The sequence below is a fragment of the Mastomys coucha genome, unplaced genomic scaffold (genome assembly GCF_008632895.1).
Source record: "Mastomys coucha isolate ucsf_1 unplaced genomic scaffold, UCSF_Mcou_1 pScaffold15, whole genome shotgun sequence".
NCBI lineage: Eukaryota > Metazoa > Chordata > Mammalia > Rodentia > Muridae > Mastomys > Mastomys coucha.
The window spans coordinates 97155164-97166514 of NW_022196897.1; the positions used below are offsets into that span (position 1 = coordinate 97155164).

General features: G+C 35.4%; 1 protein-coding gene across 2 annotated transcripts in view; it reads right to left on the minus strand.

Moving 5' to 3' along the window:
* The window catches only part of LOC116092304 (olfactory receptor 4F3/4F16/4F29-like), a 34583-nt gene that overhangs the window by 3105 nt on the left and 20127 nt on the right, over window positions 1–11351 (minus strand). The window contains exon 2 of one of the 2 annotated variants that reach the window (XM_031373617.1): window positions 9262–9601. In XM_031373617.1, the coding sequence (XP_031229477.1) occupies window positions 9262–9601 (340 nt within the window). Of the gene's footprint in view, window positions 1–9243; window positions 9602–11351 lie in introns of both variants that reach the window. The other variant, XM_031373616.1, reaches the window with a different exon arrangement.

Consider the following 11351-nt stretch of genomic DNA (forward strand, 5'->3'; position numbering starts at 1 on the left):
CAAGGCTTTGAGTCAGAAAACATAATCACCTAGTAAACACCTAGAATTATTTCACTATGGATTTACTATTATTCCACTGGGAAGAACAAAACAAGCAACCAACAAAAAGCCTTTAAGACTCAACAGTATAAACTGAATATTCATACTATTAGCAGAGTTCGGAAGCAGAACCCAAGACTCTAGATTCTTGATCTATAAACTGAATATCCTGTAGAAAATTACCTAAGAAAAAAGAACCAAATATCAAAATTTAAAATGTGACTTCTATATTAAAACTAACAATTAACATATTGACCTACTTTTTCTGTTACTTACACTAAAATATTTCACATAATAATAATTAAACAAAATATAATCTCTGACTAATAACTACAAACAAATCTATGAAAATAAATGAAATTATTTATTACTGTCAGACTTCATTTTCACTTATTACTTTAGTGCTAAGTTGAAAAAACTCAGAATTTTTTAAAAAATTAATTAATATTATTATCAAAATATCTATTCTGCATCCACATTTTTAATCTTCTCAAAATGCTTAACATTCATGATTGGCATTCATATGTAAATAAAAACTACATTGAAATTTTATTGCACCACAACCAAAATATTTTCAAGGGGAAAATAAACAAAAAATGCTGATAAAATGCATAGAAAAGGGACTCATAGACATTACTGTCCAAAAGAAAATTAGTCCATACTCTAAGCAAATACGTATGCGAGCTCCTCACAAAGTTAATGCTTTATCTAGCAATGTCATTGTTGGTTATATACTCACAGGGAAAATACCACCATGCTACAAGGAGACTTGAACATTCATGTACATTGTGTCACTATTCACAATAACCACCTCTGAGACTGAGTTAGGTGAGTGAGGTGCCCATCAGCAAATTAATGGATAAACAGTTAACTTTTTCTCAATGATAAAAAAGAATTCTATATTTCTTTCAATAAAATTGATGAAACTGGAGATCACTGGGAGTCAAATAACCCAGACATAGGAGAAATATTGTAGTTTCTATCACATTTTGCAGCTATGACGCAAAGCTAAAAGAAGAAATTAAAAGTGTAGAAGAAGACTACAACAATGGAGAAGTCTTAATAAAGAGTAGGAAAAGGGGTAAATAGAGTCAACATACATTATGAGAATCAATTGAAATGTCATAGTAAAAAAATTTGTAAAATTAATAAATGCTGACCAAAAAAATCAATAAAAATTCACAATGCTTTCCTTTATCATACCATGTGATAAAGGTCAGAATTTTGTCTAAAATCTGTAGATCAATATATCAATTAGAAAAGCATAAATTGCACAGATAGTATCTGTAATATAAAATATTAGAAAACATATGATATACAGATAGTAGAGAAAATTATATTTCATATATACATAAAAAGTTGGAAATAAAGCATTCATGTTATTTAGAAAATACAATATATTTATGAAGAAGATAAACTATGGTGGAAATGGAATGATAATATAAAATAAAAAGCCCCTTGAACAACAATATGTAGATTCTTTGCTTGATACTCTACATTTTCACTTCTGTTGCTCCCAGTTCACAATGGGCATGAAAGTCAGTAAATATTTCTAGAGTAAAACACTGTTAATAATACCCCTTCTTTCTGCATTTTCAAAGGAGCTCTATATGCAAATTTTTTCTCATATCAAAATTAATACTAATAACAACTGGTAGTCTATTCTCAAGCATCAGGTTCTGTACAAAACAATAGAATGCATCTTTCATGACACAGGAGCAAACTTTCTTGAGTAAGTCAAAGATAACACTCATTTTTTAAAGTTTAAGCAACAATCTGAGAGGAAGAAAAAATGAAGAAGAAGGCAGAAAAGGAAAGGGAAACAGTCATAGAAACTATGGAAACTGATTTGAGAGAGAGAGAGAGAGAGAGAGAGAGAAAGAGAGAGAGAGAGAGAGAGAGAGAGAGAGAGAGGTATAACCAGATAAAGGGCAAAGCCAGAAGTTCAGATAACAATGAGTATGATCATAAAATCCAATTCCACCTTTCAATCAAATTATCTAGAACTACTCCTGGCTCTGAGATTAGGGAAGAAAAAGACAACTCTTTCCAGTACCTGATCAATTAGACTCAAAATATGTCTAATTGCCAATATGATAATGGATATAAAATTTCCTCTTTGCTATGTAATAGACATGTGAATGATCCATAAATTATAATTGTCATTTTTATTTGAGAAGCCCTGAGTGTACTGAGCAAAGAACCCTGTATTAGCATAGCAGACATATTGACCAGTATGTGCGAAATTTAATTATCTAGGCACCCTTCAGAAATTTCTACTTCATGAATATTTCTAACAAGAGAAAACTTGGAATATTCTTTCTAGTATAGTACAGAAGAGTGATAAGAGGCATGGGCTATGAAATCTGTCCAGATTGTTTCAAATTACTCTCCATTTCCTCTCTAAGACTGGGAAAGTATTCATAGGATTTTTTGAAAAATATATACAGCATATATATCTCATACACATCTACCACTTACTACTTTTTAGACATAGCCCCATATAAATGAATAGCACATATATGTACAAATCATGCAAATATAATAACCAACAATGTTTGTAGAAACCAAGTCAAGTCTAAACCTAGTTCTCTTTCTTTCTCTTCAATGTAACATTTTATTAAATTAGTTTATTAATTAAAGTGTAACTACTGCGAATGTACTCTGTATTAGATGCTTAAAAACAGTTGCTATTAACATTAATACAAAAAGGAATAGTATGGAAAACATTACAGAGTACCATCGACTGTATAAAGCCTAAGTAAACTAAAAGAAGATACTTGTAGCAAGATGAATCAGATAATAAAATGTTGAAGCAGTTGTATTTAATGACACTTTATAAAATATTTAAGAATAAAACTTGAGAAATCATTTCAAGCAAATGGCTCATATTAGGAATAGCAGGCCAGTTTGAGGAACGCTGGGATAATAGGGAATAATGCAGGTTGAAGTAAGGATATAATTATTTAGAACATTCAAAATAAAATGACAGATAGTTAGATAGTATTACCTGGTCTTAGGCTATAAGATGAACCATTAATAAATATATTCAAGGTAATGAACATAGACTTAGGGGACAAGAATTAATAAGAACGGTTTCAAGGCACATGATCTGCTCATCAATGTAGTATATAACCTTTAAGGCCAAAAAAAAAAAAAAAGTAATTGCCTGTGAATACCTGAACAGAAAATTTTTTATCACACAATCAAAAAAAAAAATTCCTCATCCTTAAAAGAGAAACTGTATTCTCTGATATTGTAACTATTCCTCCTTCACTTACCTTTTGTTCTAAAGGAACAAAAACAATGTGATTACAGATTAAGATGTGGTCATTCCCAAAGTGTCAACTAAGCACTCTGCAGGATTATTGCAGGCAAAAAATACCCCTACATTTGTTAGTATGGAAGCTAACTGTAGCTCTAGGAGGAAGTGGCCACATAGTGCTGCAGAGATCTGGGATTTTCTGGGAGACTGAAATAGCATGGCCTGAAGAATATCCCACAGGAATATTTGTTTTTCCCATGGTAGCCAAGAAGAGAAGCTATTAATAGGGAAATAGATTTGTAAATCCCTTACGCAGAGACATTTTACTTTTCAGAAATATTTTGAATATTACTTCATTTTTATTAATTTTCCTTTCTATTCTTTGAGTTTTATACATATATGCAATGGAACATATCCAACCACAATTTCCAGCTTTCAATTCATCCAGCATTCACTTTAACCCATGCCTCTCCCAACTTTATGCCACCTTCTTTTGTTTTGTTAACCAATGTATCTACTTAATATTGCCTATATGTGCAAGGGTGTGAGGCCATGCATTGGATCTTGGACAAACTATCCATGGTCACAGTCTCAAAGAGTAACTCTTCCTATCAACTGCCCACAGTTCCCTGGTTAAAGGTAGAGAGTTGTGAGCCCCTCCTCCATCCAGGCTAAAATTGTGACAGGCTTGATCTTGTGTAGAATTCGAGCAGGTAATCTCAGACTCTGTAAATTTATTAGTGTAACAGCTATGTCAAGTCCAGCACATTCCTCCCCACCCTCCAGTTCTTATGTTCTTTCTGGTTTCACTTTTATGATGTTGTAAGCCTTGGCCACACCTGTGAGGGACTCAATAGCACTCCTTATATGTCAACCCACAGCCACCACACTTTCCTAAGATCCAGAGAGAGAGGGAGAGGAACAGAAAAAAGGAATGGAATACCTACCCAACAAAAACAAGAACAGATATAAACACCTATCATTCCAAACCAAGATGCTCAGACACCACTTCAAAGAACACGATTAACACACAACACAATGTCTTCACTAGAAACCAGCAACTTTACAATAATGTGCCCTGAGAAATGCAATATAGCTGAAGCACAAGTTGAGGACTTCCAAACAACTATAATGACTGTGTTCATGGACTATAAAAAGAATATGAATAAATCCATTAATAAAGTATATGAAGACATTGAAATTAAATAATGAAAATTGTTCAAGACATCAAACTAGAAATAAAATGAATCAAGAAAATGCAAACTGAGATAAAATTGGAAATACAATGTTTAGGAAGTCAAATAAAAACCTCAGAGGTAATCCTCATCAACAGGGTACAAGAGATAGAAGACAGAATCTCAGGTATTAAGGACAAGATATAAGAAATTCACAACAAATCAAAGAAAATGTTAAACAGAAAGCAATCCAAGCACAAAACATCTAGGAAAACTGTGACTACAGAAAAAAAAAGTGACGATATAAAATTAACTAAAATTTATCAATAGCCTTCCTTAATACAAATGATAAAGGGGCTGAGAAAGAAATTAGGGAAACAATGCCCTTCAAAATAGTCAAAAATAATATAAAATATCTTGCAGTAACTCTAACCAAACAAGTGAAAGATCTGTATGGAAAGATCTTCAAGTCTCTCATACCTAAACCATATGAAGACTCAAACAAAAAGATTTGCAAACCAATCTCCTTAATGAACGTAGGTGCAAAAATTCTTAATAAAATAACTAGAAAACTGAATCCAAGTACACATCAAAAAGATCATTCACCTTAATAATTTAGATATCATCCCACAGATGCATAGACAGTTCAACAAAGGTGGGAAAATGTTATCCATTATATAATGGGGTTAAGACAAAAACTACATGATCATCTCTAATACTAGATGCAGAAAAGGCCTTTGACAAAATCCAGTACCCTTTCATAATAAAAGTCCTGGAGAGAGCCGGGCGGTGGTGGCGCACGCCTTTAATCCCAGCACTTGGGAGGCAGAGGCAGGCGGATTTCTGAGTTCGAGGCCAGCCTGGTCTCCAGAGTGAGTTCCAGGACAGCCAGGGCTATACAGAGAAACCCTGTCTCGAAAAAACCCAAAAAAAAAAAAAAAAGTCCTGGAGAGATTAGAGATAAAAGGGACATACCTCAACATAAAAAAGAAGGTTTACATAAAGCCTATAGCCAACATCAATTTAAATGGAAAGAAGCTCAAAGCACTTTTTTTTCTAAAATAGGGAATATGATAAAGTAGTCCACTCTCCCCATACCTATTCAATAAAAAGCTTAGCATCCTATCTAGAGCAATAAGATAAATGATAGAGATCAAAGAGGTTCACATAGGAAATGGAGAAGTAATGGTTTCTTTATTTGTAGGTGATATGGTTGCATATATTAGTGACACTAAAAACCCTACCAGGAAACTTCTACAGTTGATAAACACTTTCAGCAAAGTAGCAGGATTCAAAAAACAACACACAAGAATCATTAGCCTTTCTATATACAAATGAAAAATGGACTGAAAAAATTAATAAAACAATACCTCACAATATCCTCAAAAACATTTAAGGGTAAATTTAACCAAGCAAGTGAAAACCTTTTATAATAAAAACTAAAACACTGAAGAAAGAAATTGAAAGACATCATAAAATGAACAGATCTCCCATGCATTTAGATCAGCTTTAACCTGTGTAGACCTGTGGATATTGCCAAAGTCTCTGTGAGTTTATAAGCACGTCATTCTTGTTTTGTCTAGAAATGACTGTTTCTTTGGTGGCAATTATGCCTCTGGCTCTTAGAATATTTTCTCTTCCTCTTCTATATAGCCTCCTGAATCCTGAAGGAAGGAGTTTGATAAAAACATCCCATTTAGAAAACTGTGACACTCACAAAGATGAAATTAATTACAATCTTGCCTTTTGCAGAACATCTGCCAACATCTGTTCTATTTGATGAAAATAATATGTAAAATACCCTACAACCTACGGAAGAGTATAAAATCAAGAGATGAGACTTATAATGAGTAAATGATCAAAATCTTAAAAGTTGTTGTCTGTTTCTGCACACCTATAAGGCCAAGATCACCAAGGAAAACTGGGAGGCAAATTAATGTGGGATTCAAGAAGTAATAAATAAACCATTGTGTATGACAACAAGAAAGGGTAATAGTAGGCGACATACAGATGGTATAAACAGAAAATTAGGGAAACAGGATTCTTAAGCTGGAGAGGGCAGAAGGAAAAGGAATGACCCTAAGGTTGTTTGTAAAGGCTACAAAGAATCATTTTGTTTTCTCTTATTACCAAATATGTATGTGCCAGAAGGTGCTACGAAGGCTGCCAAAAGGGAAAAGTAGCAAATAGTCCTACCCGTGCTTATAGATAGATAGCTGTGACATCTATGATTCACATGAAAACCAGCCCAGTAAAATACCCTCATAGGTGCAACAGTGGTGCTTAAATCTCAATGGTAACTAACAGCTAACTAATTGGACTTAAGTTCCACTCAATAGGTGGAATGCATGCCTAATACTGTGAACTGAGTACAGGGTCCCAATGAAAGAGTTAGAGAAAGGACCAATGGAATGGAAGGGTTTGCAGCCCCCTAGGACAAACAACAATATGAACTAACTAGTACCCTCAGAGCTCCTAGGGACTCAACCAAGGAGTATACATGATAGGACTGATTGTTCTGGCAGCATGTGTATAGTAGAAGATTGCAAAATCAATCATCAATGGGAGGAGAGGTCCTTGGCCCTGTGAAGGTTCTGTGCCCCAGTGTAGGGCAATGCCAAGGCCAATAAATGAGAGAGGATGGGGTGGCGAGCATGGGGAGGGGGGAGCCAACAGGGATTTGTTCTTGTTGTTTTTGTTTGTTTGTTTGTTCCTGGGAGGGGAAACTGGGAAAAGAAAAATCATGTGACATGTAAATAAAGAAAATATCTAATAAAAAAAGTCATAGAAACAAACAAAAAAAAATGTATCCTTACAGTCACAGCCAAGTGTACCTCTTACCCCTCATGGAAAAAAAAGAAAAAGAAAAGAAAAACCTTCTTTTGGCAGCAGATGGAACTCATCTCTGAAAGTCAAAACTTACCAAAATGAAGAAAACAAAACAAACTAACAAAAAACATGCAGTGCCCATTCTTAGTTGAGATATCTACAGCACAACTCCTACACCTGAGGTTAAGGAACATCAATAAAGGGTGCCCGAATGATTGCAAGAGAGAGAGGAGCAGGTTGTCCACTGCTATATGGTTCCTATATTTGGCAGAGAAACCAATATGGTTACCTAAACAAAACCTAAGTAATTACGATACCAACTGATATACCAATATTGATGAAGGAGATCTCACAAGACTATATCCCTAAATATAGAGCTATAGACAATTATTGATTGCTGAGGAAGGATCAGTCTTCCAGATGCGGATGCACGCAACCAAACTTCGGACTGAGCATGGAGACCCCAATGGAGAAGTTAGGGTAAGGACTGAAGAAGCTGAAGGAGTTTACATCCCCATAGTAAGAACAACAATATCAACCAACCAGACCTCCTAAAACTCTCAGGGACTTAACAACCAAGCAAAGAGTACATGTGGGTAGGACCATTAGCTCCAGCTGGATATAGAGCAGAAGACTGCCTTATCGGGCATCACTGGGAGGGGAGCCCCTTGGTCCTGTGGAGGCTCAGTGACCCAGGGTAGGGGAATGCTAGGGCACTGAGGCAGGAATGGGTGGGCAGGTGGGGGGAGCACCCTCATAGAGGCAGGGGAGGAAAGGGAATAGGAGGTTTGTGGAAGAAAACCTGGGAAGAGGGATAACATTTGAAATGTAAATAAATAAAATAACCAATAAAAAATGAAGAAAAAAAAAGAATGAGGACCCAAACTGACTATCCAATGCCCTAAAATCATATACAAATGAGAAATACTACACAGGCTCAGGAGATTATAAGTGCATATTTATTTATTTATATATGTGTAACAATAATATAGAAAAAAAGGGCTGGGCAGTGACAGCACATGCCTTTAATCCTAGCACTTGAGAGGCAGAGGCGGGTGGATTTCTGAGTTCGAGGCCAATCTGGTTTACAGAGTGAGTTCCAGGACAGCCAGGGCTACACAGAGAAACCCTGTCTTGAAACTCCCTCCCCCCAAAAAAGAGACCATAAATTTAAGAGAGAGGATGGACATGTGAAGGGTTGGGGTTTTATTTAAAAATAAATTTTTAAAATAAATAGTAAAATATAAATAGTTTTAAGTTTTTCAGCAGTTTATCTTTATTACCAAATTGTCTACCTGTCCTAGTTTTAAAATTAATAAATATCACTACATTAAAGGAAAAATCACACTGATAGCAGAACAGCTTCAGACCATTACAGTTATTGTTAGAACCAAAACCAACTTTGTTATAAACACATGTAAAATTAATTATTGGCACAGTTATTTAAGGATTAAAATGTTAATAAAATATTTGATTCCTATCTGTTATACAGAAATATCTTCTTTATCTTCATGGAAAACTTTACTCATTATTTCATAGAAACAAAATAGACTCACCTGACAGGAGGTGATTACCTGTATGTACTCTAAGAGGAAGGATCTCTAATACAAAACCTTTTAAGGGGTTTGGCTGTTATGAATTTCCAGTACTCACTTGGGAATTTTATATCTCAACCAAGCCATCTACACTGATTTTCTAAAAGCCAGGAGCTGACAAAACACTTTCCTGATGGCAATCTTCATATCTCTGTTCCTCAATGTATAGATAACAGGATTTAGAAAGGGAGTCAAAACTGCATCAAATATAGCTAGAAATTTATCTACATGTGTTGAAGGAGCAGGCCACACATAGAAAAAAATCAATGGGCCAAAAAACAAAACTACAACTGTAATATGAGCCAACAGAGTAGAAAGGGCCTTGGATGAACATCCCGACTGCTTCTGAACAGTGGTGAGAAGAAAGACGTAGGAGATGATAAGTAAGAAGAATGCAATCAAGGAAATGAACCCACTATTGGCAGTAATCATGAACTCCAGTTTATAAGTATCTGTGCATGCAAGCTTGATGAGTCGTGGTATGTCACAATAAAAGCTGTCTAGTATGTTAGGGCCACAGAATGGCAAGTTTATAACAAAAGCCAGCTGGGCTGATGAATGGATGAGGCCAATGATCCAAGCAGCAACTAATATTAGCAGGCACATCCGTGGGCTCATGATGGTCAGATAGCGTAATGGTTTGCATATGGCCACATACCTGTCAAAGGCCATAGCTATGAGCAGTACCATCTCAGTGCCTCCAACAGCATGACTAAAAAAGATCTGACTGATACAGCCTCCAAAGGAGATGACTTTCTGCTTTCTGAAAAGATCACAAATCATTTTGGGTGCTGCAATGGAACAAAATATAAGGTCAATAACAGAGAGATTGGCCAGAAGAAAGTACATGGGTGAATGCAAGTAGGGGTCAGAGGTGACTGTAACAACTATGATGAAGTTTCCTGTCAAACTGGACACATAGAACAGACAAGAAAAGAAGAAAAGAAAAACCTGGGTCTCCCAGGAATTTGAGAGCCCCAACAGCACAAATTCAGACACTGCAGTATGGTTTGCTCTAATCATTGGCCCAAATCAGAAGTTTTCTTTGATGTTACCTAAAGAGAAAAATGAGAATATTCACATTAGTAGTGTGTTCATACTCACTGTAAAAAGGTAAATTAACTGTAGAAGGCAAACATTACCTGAGCATTGTACAAAATTGGAATGGTATTCTGTTAGCCACAAGTGTTTTTGTTACAAATGACAAAGCGTTGCTGGAAAAAAAAAGTTGCTGCAGATGTCTAACACAAGCAATTGTAAGAAATCCAGTCGACTGCCACACGTCACACCTGACCAAACACGAAAGCAAGAACACTAGATGTTGGTGTGCGGAGTAAGTGCATTTGATGTGAACCACCCTTTCACTAAAGTCAGAACAACTGGTCTCATCTACCACATATACAGGATAGACAATGGCTATTGCACGGAAGATGCTCTGATTTTGTTGTTCAAGAAAGAAATCATCTTTCTCAGTATTGTAATTTCAAAGGCATCATTTTTTTCTTTTATATTCAAATCAAATAACATCCCTCCAGTCATATCCTCCTCATGACTCACCCATACATTCACCCATTTTATATCTGGTACACTTTTGTAATCGTGCTGGTTGATTTAAAAAGAATGATTTTTTTAGTTGATTAATGACTTAGTTGAAAGAGTTCATATCTATGAATTTATTCCATTCATTGTGTACAAAGAAATATTTTACATAGTAAGTAGAGACAAAAGCAAAACTTAGTTTTAAAGAATTTAATCTCCTAGATTTAAATTTTCACAGATATAAATATATAATTAAAAGTAGACACTTAAAAGACCAGATTTCTTTTTTTGTGTTTGTTTGTTTGTTTTTGTTTGTTTGTTATTTGTTTGATTGTTTGTTTGTTTTCTTTTGTTTTGTTTTTGAGACAGAGTTTCTCTGTATATCCCTGGCTGTCCTGGAACTCACTCTGTAGACTCTGGCTGCAAACTCAGAAATCCACCTGCCTATGCCTCCCAAGTGCTGGGATTAAAGGCGTGTGCCACCACCATCCGGCTAAAAGACCAGATTTCAAATGCCAGTTTTATTCTGTAGGAAATTTAAGCAAGGAGCAATAGAGGCAGTATTGGGGATGTGATTCTAAAATGGGATTCATGAGACAGCTCTTGCTCATCATTCAAATGAAAAGGAACATGAGAAAATGAATGAATGGTGAAGAAATCACTAGGTTATTTGGGGAAATATTTGATGGAAGCAAGTGCAAGAACTCTAAAATACGAACTTATTTGCAATATCCGAAGAACCACAGGAGGTTAAAGAAAGTAAATGTGCAGGAAATGAGGCTCGTGTAGATGATGTCTAAGAGGTAACAGGAACAAGGATCATTTAAGCCCTGATAGGCCATTATAAAGGCCCTCTATCAGAATACTGCAAAACTGCATGGCTAACCAGGACCACACAGGCTTTTCTAT